Below are 20,993 nucleotides of genomic sequence, written 5' to 3' on the forward strand. Positions count from 1 at the left end.
ACCCGGTGTCCTGCCCCTTTTATGTGCCCTCTATGGCTGGCACCCTGTGTCCTGCCCCTTCTATGTGACCTCTATGCCTGGCACCCGGTGTCCTGCCCCTTCTATGTGACCTCTATGCCTGGCACCCTGTGTCCTGCCCCTTCTATGTGACCTCTATGCCTGGCACCCGGTGTCCTGCCCCTTCTATGTGCCCTCTATGCCAGGCACCCGGTGTCCTGCCCCTTCTATGTGCCCTCTATGCCTGGCACCCGGTGTCCTGCCCCTTCTATGTGCCCTCTATGCCAGGCACCCGGTGTCCTGCCCCTTCTATGTGCCCTCTATGCCTGGCACCCTGTGTCCTGCCCCGTCTATATGCCCTCTATGCCTGGCACCCGGTGTCCTGCCCCTTCTATGTGCCCTCTATGCCAGGCACCCGGTGTCCTGCCCCTTCTATGTGCCCTCTATGCCTGGCACCCGGTGTCCTGCCATCACTTCCGCCCTCGCCCTGTGCCCGTGTAGCCCCGCCTCCTGTGTTGGTCAGTCTATGGTCAGGCAGTTGCTAGGTATCAGGACGCGCCCCTAGTACCGCCCATCCTGTGACACACCTCTGAGCCGTGGATTGGTTGGGCGCATCTGTTCCCGTGACTTGTCTGGCCACGCCCAAGTGTCCCGTCTGAGCATCCGGGTACCTGTGCGCGGCTCTGCAGCCGGGGAACTGCTTCTTAAAGGAGCCGCAGCGGCCGGGACCCCCTGTGTGCAGGGTGTGAGGCGCCTGTGCCCGGCCACCAGGGGGCGCTGCCTGATCTCCTGCCCTGTGCCCGGCCACATGGGGGTGCTGCCTGTTCTCCTGCCCTGTGCCCTGCCACCTGGGGGCGCTGCCTGACCTCCTGGCCTGTGCCCTACCACCTGGGGGCGCTGTCTGACCTCCTGCCCTGTGCCCTTCCACCTGGGGGCGCTGCCTGACCTCCTGCCCTGTGCCCTTCCACCTGGGGGCGCTGCCTGTTCTCCTGCCCTGTGCCCTTCCACCTGGGGGCGCTGCCTGACCTCCTGCCCTGTGCCCTTCCACCTGGGGGCGCTGCCTGACCTCCTGCCCTGTGCCCTGCCACCTGGGGGCGCTGCCTGATCTCCTGCCCTGTGCCCGGCCACCTGGGGGCGCTGCCTGACCTCCTGCCCTGTGCCCGGCCACCTGGGGGCGCTGCCTGACCTCCTGCCCTGTGCCCTGCCACCTGGGGGCGCTGCCTGACCTCCTGCCCTGTGCCCTGCCACCTGGGGGCGCTGCCTGACCTCCTGCCCTGTGCCCTGCCACCTGGGGGCGCTGCCTGACCTCCTGCCCTGTGCCCTACCACCAGGGGGCGCTGCCTGACCTCCTGCCCTGTGCCCTGCCACCTGGGGGCGCTGCCTGACCTCCTGCCCTGCCATCAGGGGTGCTGCCTGACCTCCTGCCCTGTGCCCGGCCACCTGGGGGCGCTGCCTGACCTCCTGCCCTGTGCCCTGCCACCTGGGGGCGCTGCATGTGTTATTGGGACCTCCTGCCCTGTGTCACACAATCTCCTACAGAAAACGATGGAGGACAAGAAATCGGGGAGCGCAGTACGAGATGGTGAGACGTCCCGACCACCCGCCGCCCAGTGCGCCAACTCCACCGCCGCCAAGAACCTCGCCATCCTCAAGGAGAGATCCTTCGACATCAACTTTGACGTTGGCGACGAGTATGAGATCATCGAGACCATCGGGACGGGCGCCTACGGCGTGGTGTCCTCCGCCCGGAAAAGAGACACCGGTAAGAGGGCGACCTATCACTTACTGCTCTACATTGTAACGCACCCTCAGCTGTGAGAAGTAGGAGGGTCTAGATGATTCCATTCCCTGATAGCAAGCAGAGATCTGACCTCTCGCCCGTCTTCCCTCCACAGGTCAGAAAGTCGCCATCAAGAAAATCCCGAACGCCTTCGACGTGGTGACCAACGCCAAGCGCACCCTGCGCGAGCTCAAGATCCTCAAGCACTTCAAACACGACAACGTCATCGCCATCAAGGACATCCTGAGACCCAACGTCCCCTACTCCGACTTCAAGTCCGTGTAAGTGGATAACGTAACAGCAGCGCAGAGTGTTTCAGGAGGGGAGTGTGCTGGGAGGTACATTAGGTGCAGGGCCCCAGCAGCGCAGAGTATTTCAGGAGAGGAGTGTGCTGGGAGGTACATTAGGTGCAGGGCCCCAGCAGCGCAGAGTATTACAGGAGGGGAGTGTGCTGGGAGGTACATTAGGTGTAGGGCCCCAGCAGCGCAGAGTATTTCAGGAGAGGAGTGTGCTGGGAGGTACATTAGGTGCAGGGCCCCAGCAGCGCAGAGTATTTCAGGAGAGGAGTGTGCTGGGAGGTACATTAGGTGTAGGGCCCCAGCAGCGCAGAGTATTACAGGAGGGGAGTGTGCTGGGAGGTACATTAGGTGCAGGGCCCCAGCAGCGCAGAGTATTTCAGGAGAGGAGTGTGCTGGGAGGTACATTAGGTGTAGGGCCCCAGCAGCGCAGAGTATTTCAGGAGAGGAGTGTGCTGGGAGGTACATTAGGTGCAGGGCCCCAGCAGCGCAGAGTATTTCAGGAGAGCCGTGTGCTGGGAGGTACATTAGGTGCAGGGCCCCAGCAGCGCAGAGTATTTCAGGAGAGGAGTGTGCTGGGAGGTACATTAGGTGCAGGGCCCCAGCAGCGCAGAGTATTACAGGAGGGGAGTGTGCTGGGAGGTACATTAGGTGCAGGGCCCCAGCAGCGCAGAGTATTTCAGGAGAGGAGTGCACTGGGAGGTACATTAGGTGCAGGGCCCCAGCAGCGCAGAGTATTTCAGGAGAGGAGTGCACTGGGAGGTACATTAGGTGCAGGGCCCCAGCAGCGCAGAGTATTTCAGGAGAGGAGTGCACTGGGAGGTACATTAGGTGCAGGGCCCCAGCAGCGCAGAGTATTTCAGGAGAGCCGTGTGCTGGGAGGTACATTAGGTGCAGGGCCCCAGCAGCGCAGAGTATTTCAGGAGAGGAGTGTGCTGGGAGGTACATTAGGTGCAGGGCCCCAGCAGCGCAGAGTATTTCAGGAGAGGAGTGCGCTGGGAGGTACATTAGGTGCAGGGCCCCAGCAGCGCAGAGTATTTCAGGAGAGGAGTGCACTGGGAGGTACATTAGGTGCAGGGCCCCAGCAGCGCAGAGTATTTCAGGAGAGGAGAGTGCTGGGAGGTACATTAGGTGCAGGGCCCCAGCAGCGCAGAGTATTTCAGGAGAGGAGTGCACTGGGAGGTACATTAGGTGTAGGGCCCCAGCAGCGCAGAGTATTTCAGGAGAGGAGTGTGCTGGGAGGTACATTAGGTGCAGGGCCCCAGCAGCGCAGAGTATTTCAGGAGAGGAGTGCACTGGGAGGTACATTAGGTGCAGGGCCCCAGCAGCGCAGAGTATTTCAGGAGAGGAGAGTGCTGGGAGGTACATTAGGTGTAGGGCCCCAGCAGCGCAGAGTATTTCAGGAGAGGAGTGTGCTGGGAGGTACATTAGGTGCAGGGCCCCAGCAGCGCAGAGTATTTCAGGAGAGGAGTGCACTGGGAGGTACATTAGGTGCAGGGCCCCAGCAGCGCAGAGTATTTCAGGAGTGGAGTGCACTGGGAGGTACATTAGGTGCAGGGCCCCAGCAGCGCAGAGTATTTCAGGAGAGGAGTGCACTGGGAGGTACATTAGGTGCAGGGCCCCAGCAGCGCAGAGTATTTCAGGAGAGGAGTGTGCTGGGAGGTACATTAGGTGCAGGGCCCCAGCAGCGCAGAGTATTTCAGGAGAGGAGTGTGCTGGGAGGTACATTAGGTGCAGGGCCCCAGCAGCGCAGAGTATTTCAGGAGAGGAGTGTGCTGGGAGGTACATTAGGTGCAGGGCCCCAGCAGCGCAGAGTATTTCAGGAGAGGAGTGTGCTGGGAGGTACATTAGGTGCAGGGCCCCAGCAGCGCAGAGTATTTCAGGAGAGGAGTGTGCTGGGAGGTACATTAGGTGCAGGGCCCCAGCAGCGCAGAGTATTTCAGGAGAGCCGTGTGCTGGGAGGTACATTAGGTGCAGGGCCCCAGCAGCGCAGAGTATTTCAGGAGGGGAGTGTGCTGGGAGGTACATTAGGTGCAGGGCCCCAGCAGCGCAGAGTATTACAGGAGAGCCGTGTGCTGGGAGGTACATTAGGTGCAGGGCCCCAGCAGCGCAGAGTATTTCAGGAGAGGAGTGCACTGGGAGGTACATTAGGTGCAGGGCCCCAGCAGCGCAGAGTATTTCAGGAGAGGAGTGTGCTGGGAGGTACATTAGGTGCAGGGCCCCAGCAGCGCAGAGTATTTCAGGAGAGGAGTGTGCTGGGAGGTACATTAGGTGCAGGGCCCCAGCAGCGCAGAGTATTTCAGGAGAGGAGTGTGCTGGGAGGTACATTAGGTGCAGGGCCCCAGCAGCGCAGAGTATTTCAGGAGGGGAGTGTGCTGGGAGGTACATTAGGTGCAGGGCCCCAGCAGCGCAGAGTATTACAGGAGAGCCGTGTGCTGGGAGGTACATTAGGTGCAGGGCCCCAGCAGCGCAGAGTATTTCAGGAGAGCCGTGTGCTGGGAGGTACATTAGGTGCAGGGCCCCAGCAGCGCAGAGTATTTCAGTAGAGGAGTGCACTGGGAGGTACATTAGGTGCAGGGCCCCAGCAGCGCAGAGTATTTCAGGAGAGGAGTGTGCTGGGAGGTACATTAGGTGCAGGGCCCCAGCAGCGCAGAGTATTTCAGGAGAGCCGTGTGCTGGGAGGTACATTAGGTGCAGGGCCCCAGCAGCGCAGAGTATTTCAGGAGAGGAGTGCACTGGGAGGTACATTAGGTGCAGGGCCCCAGCAGCGCAGAGTATTTCAGGAGAGGAGTGTGCTGGGAGGTACATTAGGTGCAGGGCCCCAGCAGCGCAGAGTATTTCAGGAGAGGAGTGTGCTGGGAGGTACATTAGGTGCAGGGCCCCAGCAGCGCAGAGTATTTCAGGAGAGGAGTGTGCTGGGAGGTACATTAGGTGCAGGGCCCCAGCAGCGCAGAGTATTTCAGGAGAGGAGTGCACTGGGAGGTACATTAGGTGCAGGGCCCCAGCAGCGCAGAGTATTTCAGGAGAGGAGTGTGCTGGGAGGTACATTAGGTGCAGGGCCCCAGCAGCGCAGAGTATTTCAGGAGAGGAGTGCACTGGGAGGTACATTAGGTGCAGGGCCCCAGCAGCGCAGAGTATTTCAGGAGAGGAGTGTGCTGGGAGGTACATTAGGTGCAGGGCCCCAGCAGCGCAGAGTATTTCAGGAGGGGAGTGTGCTGGGAGGTACATTAGGTGCAGGGCCCCAGCAGCGCAGAGTATTTCAGGAGAGGAGTGTGCTGGGAGGTACATTAGGTGCAGGGCCCCAGCAGCGCAGAGTATTTCAGGAGAGGAGTGCACTGGGAGGTACATTAGGTGCAGGGCCCCAGCAGCGCAGAGTATTTCAGGAGAGGAGAGTGCTGGGAGGTACATTAGGTGCAGGGCCCCAGCAGCGCAGAGTATTTCAGGAGAGGAGTGCACTGGGAGGTACATTAGGTGCAGGGCCCCAGCAGCGCAGAGTATTTCAGGAGAGCCGTGTGCTGGGAGGTACATTAGGTGCAGGGCCCCAGCAGCGCAGAGTATTTCAGGAGAGGAGTGTGCTGGGAGGTACATTAGGTGCAGGGCCCCAGCAGCGCAGAGTATTACAGGAGAGCCGTGTGCTGGGAGGTACATTAGGTGCAGGGCCCCAGCAGCGCAGAGTATTTCAGGAGAGGAGTGTGCTGGGAGGTACATTAGGTGCAGGGCCCCAGCAGCGCAGAGTATTTCAGGAGAGGAGTGTGCTGGGAGGTACATTAGGTGCAGGGCCCCAGCAGCGCAGAGTATTTCAGGAGAGGAGTGCACTGGGAGGTACATTAGGTGCAGGGCCCCAGCAGCGCAGAGTATTTCAGTAGAGGAGTGTGCTGGGAGGTACATTAGGTGTAGGGCCCCAGCAGCGCAGAGTATTTCAGGAGAGGAGTGCACTGGGAGGTACATTAGGTGCAGGGCCCCAGCAGCGCAGAGTATTTCAGGAGAGGAGTGTGCTGGGAGGTACATTAGGTGCAGGGCCCCAGCAGCGCAGAGTATTTCAGGAGAGGAGTGTGCTGGGAGGTACATTAGGTGCAGGGCCCCAGCAGCGCAGAGTATTACAGGAGAGCCGTGTGCTGGGAGGTACATTAGGTGCAGGGCCCCAGCAGCGCAGAGTATTTCAGGAGAGGAGTGCACTGGGAGGTACATTAGGTGCAGGGCCCCAGCAGTGCAGAGTATTTCAGGAGAGCCGTGTGCTGGGAGGTACATTAGGTGCAGGGCCCCAGCAGCGCAGAGTATTTCAGGAGAGGAGTGTGCTGGGAGGTACATTAGGTGCAGGGCCCCAGCAGCGCAGAGTATTTCAGGAGAGGAGTGTGCTGGGAGGTACATTAGGTGTAGGGCCCCAGCAGCGCAGAGTATTTCAGGAGGGGAGTGTGCTGGGAGGTACATTAGGTGCAGGGCCCCAGCAGCGCAGAGTATTTCAGGAGAGGAGTGTGCTGGGAGGTACATTAGGTGCAGGGCCCCAGCAGCGCAGAGTATTTCAGGAGAGGAGTGCACTGGGAGGTACATTAGGTGTAGGGCCCCAGCAGCGCAGAGTATTTCAGGAGAGGAGTGCACTGGGAGGTACATTAGGTGCAGGGCCCCAGCAGCGCAGAGTATTTCAGGAGAGCCGTGTGCTGGGAGGTACATTAGGTGCAGGGCCCCAGCAGCGCAGAGTATTTCAGGAGAGGAGTGTGCTGGGAGGTACATTAGGTGCAGGGCCCCAGCAGCGCAGAGTATTTCAGGAGAGGAGTGTGCTGGGAGGTACATTAGGTGCAGGGCCCCAGCAGCGCAGAGTATTTCAGGAGAGGAGTGCACTGGGAGGTACATTAGGTGCAGGGCCCCAGCAGCGCAGAGTATTTCAGGAGAGGAGAGTGCTGGGAGGTACATTAGGTGCAGGGCCCCAGCAGCGCAGAGTATTTCAGGAGAGGAGTGCACTGGGAGGTACATTAGGTGCAGGGCCCCAGCAGCGCAGAGTATTTCAGGAGAGCCGTGTGCTGGGAGGTACATTAGGTGCAGGGCCCCAGCAGCGCAGAGTATTTCAGGAGAGGAGTGTGCTGGGAGGTACATTAGGTGCAGGGCCCCAGCAGCGCAGAGTATTTCAGGAGAGGAGTGCACTGGGAGGTACATTAGGTGCAGGGCCCCAGCAGCGCAGAGTATTTCAGGAGAGGAGTGTGCTGGGAGGTACATTAGGTGCAGGGCCCCAGCAGCGCAGAGTATTTCAGGAGAGGAGTGTGCTGGGAGGTACATTAGGTGCAGGGCCCCAGCAGCGCAGAGTATTTCAGGAGAGGAGTGTGCTGGGAGGTACATTAGGTGCAGGGCCCCAGCAGCGCAGAGTATTTCAGGAGAGGAGTGTGCTGGGAGGTACATTAGGTGTAGGGCCCCAGCAGCGCAGAGTATTTCAGGAGGGGAGTGTGCTGGGAGGTACATTAGGTGCAGGGCCCCAGCAGCGCAGAGTATTTCAGGAGGGGAGTGTGCTGGGAGGTACATTAGGTGCAGGGCCCCAGCAGCGCAGAGTATTTCAGGAGAGGAGTGTGCTGGGAGGTACATTAGGTGCAGGGCCCCAGCAGCGCAGAGTATTTCAGGAGAGGAGTGCACTGGGAGGTACATTAGGTGTAGGGCCCCAGCAGCGCAGAGTATTTCAGGAGAGGAGTGCACTGGGAGGTACATTAGGTGCAGGGCCCCAGCAGCGCAGAGTATTTCAGGAGAGGAGTGTGCTGGGAGGTACATTAGGTGCAGGGCCCCAGCAGCGCAGAGTATTTCAGGAGAGCCGTGTGCTGGGAGGTACATTAGGTGCAGGGCCCCAGCAGCGCAGAGTATTTCAGGAGAGGAGTGCACTGGGAGGTACATTAGGTGCAGGGCCCCAGCAGCGCAGAGTATTTCAGGAGAGGAGTGTGCTGGGAGGTACATTAGGTGCAGGGCCCCAGCAGCGCAGAGTATTTCAGGAGAGGAGTGCACTGGGAGGTACATTAGGTGCAGGGCCCCAGCAGCGCAGAGTATTTCAGGAGAGGAGAGTGCTGGGAGGTACATTAGGTGCAGGGCCCCAGCAGCGCAGAGTATTTCAGGAGAGGAGAGTGCTGGGAGGTACATTAGGTGCAGGGCCCCAGCAGCGCAGAGTATTTCAGGAGAGCCGTGTGCTGGGAGGTACATTAGGTGCAGGGCCCCAGCAGCGCAGAGTATTTCAGGAGAGGAGTGTGCTGGGAGGTACATTAGGTGTAGGGCCCCAGCAGCGCAGAGTATTACAGGAGGGGAGTGTGCTGGGAGGTACATTAGGTGCAGGGCCCCAGCAGCGCAGAGTATTTCAGGAGAGGAGTGCACTGGGAGGTACATTAGGTGCAGGGCCCCAGCAGCGCAGAGTATTTGAGGATCTTCCCTATTTTCTATGATCTGTTTCTCTCTCTTCCTCAGGTACGTGGTTCTTGACCTCATGGAGAGCGACCTCCACCAGATCATCCACTCGTCGCAGCCTCTGACCCTGGAGCATGCCCGCTACTTCCTGTACCAGCTGCTGCGGGGCCTGAAGTACATCCACTCCGCCAACGTCCTGCACCGGGACCTGAAGCCCAGTAACCTCCTCATCAATGAGAACTGTGAGCTGAAGATCGGAGACTTCGGGATGGCGCGGGGTCTGTGCACCAAACCCGACGAGTACAAGTACTTTATGACAGAGTATGTGGCCACCCGCTGGTACCGCGCCCCCGAGCTGATGCTGTCGCTGCACGAGTACACCCAGGCCATCGACATGTGGTCTGTTGGCTGTATCTTTGCCGAAATGTTGGGTCGCAAGCAGCTGTTTCCAGGGAAGAACTACATCCACCAGCTGCAGCTCATCATGACTGTGCTCGGGACACCCTCCAGCCAGGTCATCCGGGCTATCGGCGCTGAGAGAGTCCGAGCCTACATCCAGAGCCTGCCCTCCCGCCAGCCCGTGCCATGGACAGACTTGTACCCTCAAGGTGACCGCAAAGCCCTCGACCTCTTGTCCAAAATCCTACGGTTTGACCCGCGGGAACGGATCTCTGTGCGGGAGGCCCTGCGGCACCCTTTTCTGTCTAAGTACCACGACCCAGATGACGAGCCGGAATGTGTGCCCGCTTTTGACTTCGGCTTCGACAAGAAGATCCTGACCAAAGAGCAGATCAAAGAGGCCATTGTGGCAGAGATCGATGGTTTCCACCGCAGACGAGAGGGCATCCGCCGGCAGATCAGCTTCAAGCCTGCCCTTAAACCTGCGCTAGAGGGGCCGACTCCAGAGACTATGGTGAGAGCGGAGGACTTCCACTCACCTCCACTTCCCCCAACCTTACAGGGACTGGACGTGGACATGCCAAGTGCCAACTCGGCCAGAGAGCGGCCAGATTTCCCAATGGAGTCACCGAGGGTCCCCGAGAAGCCCGAGACCATAGACCTGACGTCTCCTGTGGAGAGTGAGGACCCAGTGCCACACACTGTGAAAGAGGAGGCCAAAGAGGAGACCCCATTTATTAAAGCCGATCCCGAGTCTGTACCTAAGAGAGAGGGCGCCATATCTGATGACACCAAGGCGGCACTAAAGGCTGCGCTACTGAAATCTGCACTGCGGAATAAATCCAAAGGTTACAACTCAACTCGCTCTCTATATCCACATCCCTAACCCCTACAGCTCTATAGAGGGCAGTATTATAGTAGTTATATTCGTGTACATAGGGGGCAGTATTATAGTAGTTATATTCTTGTACAGAGGGCAGTATTATAGTAGTTATATTCTTGTACATAGGGGGCAGTATTATAGTAGTTATATTCCTGTACATAGGGGGCAGTATTATAGTAGTTATATTCCTGTACATAGGGGGCAGTATTATAGTAGTTATATTCCTGTACATAGGGGGCAGTATTATAGTAGTTATATTCTTGTACATAGGGGGCAGTATTATAGTAGTTATATTCCTGTACATAGGGGGCAGTATTATAGTAGTTATATTCCTGTACATAGGGGGCAGTATTATAGTAGTTATATTCCTGTACATAGGGGGCAGTATTATAGTAGTTATATTCCTGTACATAGGGGTCAGTATTATAGTAGTTATATTCTTGTACATAGGGGGCAGTATTATAGTAGTTATATTCTTGTACATAGGGGGCAGTATTATAGTAGTTATATTCTTGTACATAGGGGGCAGTATTATAGTAGTTATATTCCTGTACATAGAGGGCAGTATTATAGTAGTTATATCCCTGTACATAGGGGGCAGTATTATAGTAGTTATATTCTTGTACATAGGGGGCAGTATTATAGTAGTTATATTCCTGTACATAGGGGGCAGTATTATAGTAGTTATATTCCTGTACATAGGGGGCAGTATTATAGTAGTTATATTCCTGTACATAGGTGGCAGTATTATAGTAGTTATATTCTTGTACATAGGGGGCAGTATTATAGTAGTTATATTCTTGTACATAGGGGGCAGTATTATAGTAGTTATATTCTTGTACATAGGGGGCAGTATTATAGTAGTTATATTCCTGTACATAGGGGGCAGTATTATAGTAGTTATATTCCTGTACATAGGGAGCAGTATTATAGTAGTTATATTCCTGTACATAGGGGGCAGTATTATAGTAGTTATATTCCTGTACATAGGGAGCAGTATTATAGTAGTTATATTCCTGTACATAGGGGGCAGTATTATAGTAGTTATATTCCTGTACATAGGGGGCAGTATTATAGTAATTATATTCTTGTACATAGGGGGCAGTATTATAGTAGTTATATTCCTGTACATAGGGGGCAGTATTATAGTAGTTATATTCCTGTACATAGGGGGCAGTATTATAGTAGTTATATTCCTGTACATAGGGGGCAGTATTATAGTAGTTATATTCCTGTACATAGGGGGCAGTATTATAGTAGTTATATTCCTGTACATAGGGGGGCAGTATTATAGTAGTTATATTCCTGTACATAGGGGGCAGTATTATAGTAGTTATATTCCTGTACATAGGGGGCAGTATTATAGTAGTTATATTCCTGTACATAGGGGGCAGTATTATAGTAGTTATATTCCTGTACATAGGGGGCAGTATTATAGTAGTTATATTCTTGTACATAGGGGGCAGTATTATAGTAGTTATATTCTTGTACATAGGGGGCAGTATGATAGTAGTTATATTCCTGTACATAGGGGGCAGTATTATAGTAGTTATATTCCTGTACATAGGGGGCAGTATTATAGTAGTTATATTCCTGTTCATAGGGGGCAGTATTATAGTAGTTATATTCCTGTTCATAGGGGGCAGTATTATAGTAGTTATATTCCTGTACATAGGGGGCAGTATTATAGTAGTTATATTCCTGTACATAGGGGGCAGTATTATAGTAGTTATATTCTTGTACATAGGGGCAGTATTATAGTAGTTATATTCCTGTACATAGGGGGCACTATTATAGTAGTTATATTCCTGTACATAGGGGGCAGTATTATAGTAGTTATATTCTTGTACATAGGGGCAGTATTATAGTAGTTATATTCCTGTACATAGGGGGCACTATTATAGTAGTTATATTCTTGTACATAGGGGGCAGTATTATAGTAGTTATATTCTTGTACATAGGGGGCAGTATTATAGTAGTTATATTCTTGTACATAGGGGGCAGTATTATAGTAGTTATATTCTTGTACATAGGGGGCAGTATTATAGTAGTTATATTCTTGTACATAGGGGGCAGTATTATAGTAGTTATATTCTTGTACATAGGGGGCAGTATTATAGAAGTTATATTCTTGTACATAGGGGGCAGTATTATAGTAGTTATATTCCTGTACATAGGGGGCAGTATTATAGTAGTTATATTCTTGTACATAGGGGGCAGTATTTTAGTAGTTATATTCCTGTACATAGGGGGCAGTATTATATTACACATAGGGGGCAGTATTATAGTAGTTATATTCTTGTACATAGGGGGCAGTATTATAGTAGTTATATTCCTGTACATAGGGGGCAGTATTATAGTAGTTATATTCTTGTACATAGGGGGCAGTATTATAGTAGTTATATTCTTGTACATAGGGGGCAGTATTATAGTAGTTATATTCTTGTACATAGGGGGCAGTATTATAGTAGTTATATTTTTGTACATAGGGGGCAGTATTATAGTAGTTATATTCTTGTACATAGGGGACAGTATTATAGTAGTTATATTCCTGTACATAGGGGGCAGTATTATAGTAGTTATATTCTTGTACATAGGGGCAGTATTATAGTAGTTATATTCTTGTACATAGGGGGCAGTATTATAGTAGTTATAGTCCTGTACATAGGGGGCAGTATTATAGTAGTTATAGTCCTGTACATAGGGGGCACTATTATAGTAGTTATATTCTTGTACATAGGGGCAGTATTATAGTAGTTATATTCCTGTACATAGGGGGCAGTATTATAGTAGTTATATTCCTGTACATAGGGGGCAGTATTATAGTAGTTATATTCTTGTACATAGGGAGCAGTATTATAGTAGTTATATTCTTGTACATAGGGGCAGTAATATAGTAGTTATATTCTTGTACATAGGGGGCAGTATTATAGTAGTTATATTCTTGTACATAGGGGCAGTAATATAGTAGTTATATTCTTGTACATAGGGGGCAGTATTATAGTAGTTATATTCCTGTACATAGGGGGCAGTATTATAGTAGTTATATTCCTGTACATAGGGGGCAGTATTATAGTAGTTATATTCTTGTACATAGGGAGCAGTATTATAGTAGTTATATTCTTGTACATAGGGGGCAGTATTATAGTAGTTATATTCTTGTACATAGGAGGCAGTATTATAGTAGTTATATTCCTGTACATAGGGGGCAGTATTATAGTAGTTATATTCCTGTACATAGGGGGCAGTATTATAGTAGTTATATTCTTGTACATAGGGGGCAGTATTATAGTAGTTATATACTTGTACATAGGGGGCAGTATTATAGTAGTTATATTCTTGTACATAGGAGGCAGTATTATAGTAGTTATATTCCTGTACATAGGGGGCAGTATTATAGTAGTTATATTCCTGTACATAGGGGGCAGTATTATAGTAGTTATATTCCTGTACATAGGGGGCAGTATTATAGTAGTTATATTCCTGTACATAGGGGGCAGTATTATAGTAGTTATATTCCTGTACATAGGGAGCAGTATTATAGTAGTTATAGTCTTGTACATAGGGGGCAGTATTATAGTAGTTATATTCTTGTACATAGGGAGCAGTATTATAGTAGTTATATTCCTGTACATAGGGGGCAGTATTATAGTAGTTATAGTCCTGTACATAGGGGGCAGTATTATAGTAGTTATATTCTTGTACATAGGGGCAGTATTATAGTAGTTATATTCTTGTACATAGGGGGCAGTATTATAGTAGTTATATTCCTGTACATAGGGGGCAGTATTATAGTAGTTATATTCCTGTACATAGGGGGCAGTATTATAGTAGTTATATTCTTGTACATAGGGGGCAGTATTATAGTAGTTATATTCCTGTACATAGGGGGCAGTATTATAGTAGTTATATTCCTGTACATAGGGGGCACTATTATAGTAGTTATAGTCCTGTACATAGGGGGCACTATTATAGTAGTTATATTCTTGTACATAGGGGCAGTATTATAGTAGTTATATTCCTGTACATAGGGGGCAGTATTATAGTAGTTATATTCCTGTACATAGGGGGCAGTATTATAGTAGTTATATTCTTGTACATAGGGAGCAGTATTATAGTAGTTATATTCTTGTACATAGGGGCAGTAATATAGTAGTTATATTCTTGTACATAGGGGGCAGTATTATAGTAGTTATATTCTTGTACATAGGGGCAGTAATATAGTAGTTATATTCTTGTACATAGGGGGCAGTATTATAGTAGTTATATTCCTGTACATAGGGGGCAGTATTATAGTAGTTATATTCCTGTACATAGGGGGCAGTATTATAGTAGTTATATTCTTGTACATAGGGAGCAGTATTATAGTAGTTATATTCTTGTACATAGAGGGCAGTATTATAGCAGTTATATTCTTGTACATAGGGGGCAGTATTATAGTAGTTATATTCTTGTACATAGGGGGCAGTATTATAGTAGTTATATTCCTGTACATAGGGGCAGTATTATAGTAGTTATATTCCTGTACATAGGGGGCAGTATTATAGTAGTTATATTCCTGTACATAGGGGGCAGTATTATAGTAGTTATATTCTTGTACATAGGGGGCAGTATTATAGTAGTTATATTCCTGTACATAGGGGGCAGTATTATAGTAGTTATATTCCGGTACATAGGGGGCAGTATTATAGTAGTTATATTCCTGTACATAGGTGGCAGTATTATAGTAGTTATATTCCGGTACATAGGTGGCAGTATTATAGTAGTTATATTCTTGTACATAGGTGGCAGTATTATAGTAGTTATATTCCGGTACATAGGGGGCAGTATTATAGTAGTTATATTCTTGTACATAGGTGGCAGTATTATAGTAGTTATATTCCTGTACATAGTGGGCAGTATTATAGTAGTTATATTCCTGTACATAGGAGGCAGTATTATAGTAGTTATATTCCTGTACATAGGGGGCAGTATTATAGTAGTTATATTCCTGTACATAGGGGGCAGTATTATAGTAGTTATATTCCTGTACATAGGAGGCAGTATTATAGTAGTTATATTCTTGTACATAGGGGGCAGTATTATAGTAGTTATATTCTTGTACATAGGAGGCAGTATTATAGTAGTTATATTCCTGTACATAGGGGGCAGTATTATAGTAGTTATATTCTTGTACATAGGGGCAGTATTATAGTAGTTATATTCTTGTACATAGGGGGCAGTATTATAGTAGTTATATTCCTGTACATAGGGGGCAGTATTATAGTAGTTATATTCCTGTACATAGGGGGCAGTATTATAGTAGTTATATTCTTGTACATAGGGGGCAGTATTATAGTAGTTATATTCCTGTACATAGGGGGCAGTATTATAGTAGTTATATTCCTGTACATAGGGGGCACTATTATAGTAGTTATAGTCCTGTACATAGGGGGCACTATTATAGTAGTTATATTCTTGTACATAGGGGCAGTATTATAGTAGTTATATTCCTGTACATAGGGGGCAGTATTATAGTAGTTATATTCCTGTACATAGGGGGCAGTATTATAGTAGTTATATTCTTGTACATAGGGAGCAGTATTATAGTAGTTATATTCTTGTACATAGGGGCAGTAATATAGTAGTTATATTCTTGTACATAGGGGGCAGTATTATAGTAGTTATATTCTTGTACATAGGGGCAGTAATATAGTAGTTATATTCTTGTACATAGGGGGCAGTATTATAGTAGTTATATTCCTGTACATAGGGGGCAGTATTATAGTAGTTATATTCCTGTACATAGGGGGCAGTATTATAGTAGTTATATTCTTGTACATAGGGAGCAGTATTATAGTAGTTATATTCTTGTACATAGAGGGCAGTATTATAGCAGTTATATTCTTGTACATAGGGGGCAGTATTATAGTAGTTATATTCTTGTACATAGGGGGCAGTATTATAGTAGTTATATTCCTGTACATAGGGGCAGTATTATAGTAGTTATATTCCTGTACATAGGGGGCAGTATTATAGTAGTTATATTCCTGTACATAGGGGGCAGTATTATAGTAGTTATATTCTTGTACATAGGGGGCAGTATTATAGTAGTTATATTCCTGTACATAGGGGGCAGTATTATAGTAGTTATATTCCGGTACATAGGGGGCAGTATTATAGTAGTTATATTCCTGTACATAGGTGGCAGTATTATAGTAGTTATATTCCGGTACATAGGTGGCAGTATTATAGTAGTTATATTCTTGTACATAGGTGGCAGTATTATAGTAGTTATATTCCGGTACATAGGGGGCAGTATTATAGTAGTTATATTCTTGTACATAGGTGGCAGTATTATAGTAGTTATATTCCTGTACATAGTGGGCAGTATTATAGTAGTTATATTCCTGTACATAGGAGGCAGTATTATAGTAGTTATATTCCTGTACATAGGGGGCAGTATTATAGTAGTTATATTCCTGTACATAGGGGGCAGTATTATAGTAGTTATATTCCTGTACATAGGAGGCAGTATTATAGTAGTTATATTCTTGTACATAGGGGGCAGTATTATAGTAGTTATATTCTTGTACATAGGAGGCAGTATTATAGTAGTTATATTCCTGTACATAGGGGGCAGTATTATAGTAGTTATATTCTTGTACATCTAATATGATCATCTCTCTTTGTTTTAGATGCTCCATGTTTGGTCCCTGAAACGACTGAAGCAAAAAAACCAATAACAGCTCAGGAACGTCAACGAGAGAGAGAAGAGAAAAGGAGAAGGCGTCAGGAGCGAGCGCGGGAGAAAGAGAAGAAGCAGAAGGAGAAGGAACGTCGTGACATAAAGAAGGCAGAAGGATTTGGGGGTCTGGTTTTGAGTGAGAACGATAAGAACCTTTTGGAGCGTTGGACTCGAATGATTGACCAAACTCATCAGGTTTCCCTTCCTCTCAGCCAAAATGTGCCAGTGCCTAAACCCGCGGGGATGTGCCCTGTAACTCCGCCTCTTCCTCCGCCGACAGTTTTTTCTGTTTCTAACATAAATCCAGTCCCTGAGGTCCGGAGTCAGCAGAACAGCGCGGTCACTGCCCCATCTGTGACCCCCAACATCCAGTTCATGCCGCGCTGCATAACCCCCTGTCCTGTCCCCAACCTGCTCCATTATGTGCCTCCAGTCTCTCCAGCCTTCCAGATTGGCCCCGTTGTGTTGGCACCTCACGCAAAGCCAGTCACTCCGCCCGTCCCTGCCCAAATTCCTCCAGACGTCAAGTATATTCCTGGTGGACAGGTCTTACCTGGTGCTTTCCCTGTACCTTCTCGGGTCAACCCAACATGGAACAGAGAAGGACATCCGGATGGCTGGCCGGCACCCGACACCACAGATGGGAAGAGTAGCTCCATAACCGTGGACCCAGCATTTTTCCTGCGCAACCCTACTGACCTTGAGCGACCGACGCAACAAGTTACTGGCTTGACCTTCCCAGGGGGTGTGGTGGATTGTCGCATCCAGGAGGAGAACAAGTCCCAGGATCTGGTGCCTCTTCCCACCACTACATTCAGTACGACAGACACCAGCACAACGTCTCCAGATATTAACCTGGTGACACAACAGCTGTCCAGGTCCCAGGTGAGGCCGGCGCTGGCAGCCCGATACCCAGGACAGTGGTGAGAGGATGGGTGACCACTACCAGACGATTCCCAGGGAGCCCCTGACCCCACCGTTTCATTTGTCGGCACTGTACCCGGTGCAGTCTACCTTAATGTATTTCCGGGGTAATTAATAATTTCCTGTTATTTTATCTGTAGGTGGAGGATGTTTTGCCGCCCGTCTTCTCTGTCACCCCTAAAGGAAGCGGCGCCGGATACGGGGTGGGGTTTGATCTTGAGGAGTTTTTGAACCAGTCGTTTGAGATGACTCAGGAGAACCGTGAAAGGTGAGCGAGCAGAGAGGGGGAGCATGGCGGTGTATACAGCAGTGTATCAGGGGTCACTCACGCCTCTGCGGCAGGGACACGTCTGCAGATCACTCTCTATGTATTATACACAAGAGTCACCTTCACTACTTATCAGAGGCAAGTACATGTGCCGTGACCTCTGCGCCCTATCCTAACAGTTACAGGGTGTGCTCTCTGCAGCCAGTGTTATGTGTAATTATACCTCACACTGCTGTGCTCTGTGCTCTCTGCAGCCAGTGTTATGTATTGTCCCTGGAGAGATGTGTAATTGTACCTCACACTGCTGTGCTCTGTGCTCTCTGCAGCCAGTGTTATGTATTGTCCCTGGAGAGATGTGTAATCAGACCTCACACTGCTGTGCTCTGTGCTCTCTGCAGCCAGTGTTATGTATTGTCCCTGGAGAGATGTGTAATCAGACCTCACACTGCTGTGCTCTGTGCTCTCTGCAGCCAGTGTTATGTATTGTCCCTGGAGAGATGTGTAATCAGACCTCACACTGCTGTGCTCTGTGCTATCTGCAGCTAGTGCTATGTATTATCCCTGGTGAGATGTGTAATCAGACCTCACACTGCTGTGCTCTGTGCTCTCTGCAGCCAGTGTTATGTATTGTCCCTGGAGAGATGTGTAATCAGACCTCACACTGCTGTGCTCTGTGCTCTCTGCAGCCAGTGTTATGTATTGTCCCTGGAGAGATGTGTAATCAGACCTCACACTGCTGTGCTCTCTGCAGCCAGTGTTATGTATTGTCCCTGGAGAGATGTGTAATTGTACCTCACACTGCTGTGCTCTGTGCTCTCTGCAGCCAGTGTTATGTATTGTCCCTGGAGAGATGTGTAATCAGACCTCACACTGCTGTGCTCTGTGCTCTCTGCAGCCAGTGTTATGTATTATCCCTGTAGAGATGTGTAATTATACCTCACACTGCTGTGCTCTCAGCGGGACTGTAATATATGGATTTGTATTCCAGGATTGTAGCTTAATTGAAATGCAGTGGATTGCTCTATAGCCCCTCTTCTCCAGATGATTGCTGCAGCATATATTCAAAGCAGAGGGAAGGAGGTGTGGAGCAACACTGAGTTCAGAGCACAGCAGTGAGAGGAACTCATATTTTGCTGTCATCCTCTGGTTGTTGATTGGCTGCAGTGTGGTACTGGTAGAGTCCAGGCTGCAGTGAGTGACCCTGCTCACGTGTCTTTTGGACTTTCATTGTGGAGCTGTACATAAGGGAGACCCCAGTATTGTCCCCACCCACACCCTATAACCCTGCCCACACCCTATAACCCCGCCCCTGCTTTATTTTCCAGCCTGGTGGACTCTACTCCGCTGTCGGCGTCGCTCCTGGCTGACTGGTTGGACGTCCATCGCATGAACCCTGCAGACATGGCCTCTCTGCAGGAGGACCTACAGCTAGGATCTCCCATGAGTCTGTGCGACATCCCCGACCTCCAGGACAGCTGAGGCGTCGTAGTCCCGGGACACTTCATCTTCTGACAAAGGGCTGCAGTTATATACAGAAAGGCCCCGCACCAGCCTGGACTCACCATAGAGCAGGAGGAGCAGTGACCACACCAGACACTACATGGCCGCCAGATGTCACATGATGATGGAGCGCTGGGCGGTTCTACCAGTGCCAGATATGGATCAGTTCTCTCAGAAATGGGTCGGAGTATAATTGTAATGGTCTTGGAGCTCAGAATCTCTTTATCACAACCTGGACGAGTGCTCTGCACACATTCGCTATGCTCCCGCGTTCTGTGCTCTGCACTTACTGAGCTCCTCTGTGCTGCTGCTCTGCAATCACTGTGCTGCTGTGCTCTGCACTGTTCACATCCAGGGTCTGTGCTCTGCACTTACTGAGCTCCTCTGTGCTGCTGCTGCTCTGCAATCACTGTGCTGCTGTGCTCTGCACTGTTCACATCCAGGGTCTGTGCTCTGCACTTACTGAGCTCCTCTGTGCTGCTGCTCTGCACTCACTGTGCTGCTGTGCTCTGCATCCGCTCGCTGTGTTCCTGCAATCTGCACATCTCGGAGCTATGATCTGCACTCACTGAGCTGCTCTGCACTTACTGTGCTCTGCACTATTCACATCCAGGGTCTATGCTCTGCACTGAGCGGCTGTCATGGTGATGGTGCGCTCCGGAGGTTATGCTGTTAGTGCTGCTCCTGTTACTTATTTTTCAGAAACAGTTAATAAAATTTTATTTATTTACCGGGGTCTTTATACTTTTTATTGCAAGTCTTTGTATGTGATGTAGAGATGAGGGGGGGGGGGGCAGCGCCAGTAGGACATATAGTACATCACAGACCACCAGACTAGTGAGGAGGCTAGCCTGGAGGTGCTGGTGGTCCGTTCTCTCAACATCTACAGACCATCCACTACTGAGGAGGCTAGCCTGGAGGTGCTGGTGGCTGGTTATCTAGTACATAATGGGCTATCTGCTCGTGAGGAGGCTAGCCTGGAGGTTCTGCTGGTTGGTTCGCTCTCTATCTAGTACATAATACACCAGTGGTGGCGAAAATATGGCATGGGTGGCACTCAGAGCCCTTTCTGTGGGCACCTGGGCCATCTCCCCAGCGCACCAGACAGGACTCAAAGAATCTACTGAGGAGTCTAGCCTGGAGGAGCTGGTGGTTGGTTCTCCCATCATCTAGTACCTTATAGACCTTCCACTAGTGAGGAGGCTAGCCTGGAGGAGCTGGTGGTTGGTTCTCCCATCATCTAGTACCTTATAGACCATCCACTAGTGAGGAGGCTAGCCTGGAGCTGCTGGTGGTTGGTTCTCCCATCATCTAGTATCTTATAGACCTTCCACTAGTGAGGAGGCTAGCCTGGAGGTGCTGGTGGTTGGTTCTCCCATCATCTAGTATCTTATAGACCTTCCACTAGTGAGGAGGCTAGCCTGGAGCTGCTGGTGGTTGGTTCTCCCATCATCTAGTACCTTATAGACCTTCCACTAGTGAGGAGGCTAGCCTGGAGGTGCTGGTGGTTGGTTCTATCTATCTAGTACCTTATAGACCATCCACTAGTGAGGAGGCTAGCCTGGAGGTGCTGGTGGTTGGTTCTCCCATCATCTAGTACCTTATAGACCTTCCACTAGTGAGGAGGCTAGCCTGGAGCTGCTGGTGGTTGGTTCTCCCATCATCTAGTACCTTATAGACCTTCCACTAGTGAGGAGGCTAGCCTGGAGGTGCTGGTGGTTGGTTCTATCTATCTAGTAGATAATAGACCATCCACTAGTGAGGAGGCTAGCCTGGAGGAGCTTGTGGTTGGTTCTCCCATCATCTAGTACCTTACAGACCATCCACTAGTGAGGAGGCTAGCCTGGAGAAGC

General features: G+C 49.9%; 1 protein-coding gene across 1 annotated transcript; it reads left to right on the forward strand.

The window, feature by feature from the left end:
- The first annotated feature begins 315 nt into the window (after positions 1 to 315).
- On the forward strand, positions 316 to 19,870 carry MAPK7 (mitogen-activated protein kinase 7). Its single transcript, XM_072122863.1, has 7 exons — positions 316 to 1,437; positions 1,478 to 1,759; positions 1,893 to 2,058; positions 8,500 to 9,686; positions 16,399 to 17,333; positions 17,513 to 17,640; positions 18,966 to 19,870. Exons 2-7 carry the CDS (start codon positions 1,543 to 1,545, stop codon positions 19,117 to 19,119), a joined length of 2,787 nt encoding a protein of 928 aa, XP_071978964.1. The 5' UTR covers positions 316 to 1,437; positions 1,478 to 1,542; the 3' UTR covers positions 19,120 to 19,870.
- The last annotated feature ends 1,123 nt before the right edge of the window (positions 19,871 to 20,993 follow it).

This window comes from Engystomops pustulosus, chromosome 8 (genome assembly GCF_040894005.1).
Source record: "Engystomops pustulosus chromosome 8, aEngPut4.maternal, whole genome shotgun sequence".
In the NCBI taxonomy this organism is placed as follows: Eukaryota; Metazoa; Chordata; class Amphibia; order Anura; family Leptodactylidae; genus Engystomops; species Engystomops pustulosus.

Excerpts from the sequence above, each read along its gene's own strand:
- MAPK7 (XM_072122863.1), top strand. The coding sequence starts at position 1,543 with ATGGAGGACAAGAAATCGGGGAGCGCAGTACGAGATGGTGAGACGTCC. Across the intron at positions 2,059-8,499 it reads TACTCCGACTTCAAGTCCGT|GTACGTGGTTCTTGACCTCA; the intron begins GTAAGTGGATAA and ends TCTCTTCCTCAG. Across the intron at positions 17,641-18,965 it reads ACTCAGGAGAACCGTGAAAG|CCTGGTGGACTCTACTCCGC; the intron begins GTGAGCGAGCAG and ends TTTATTTTCCAG.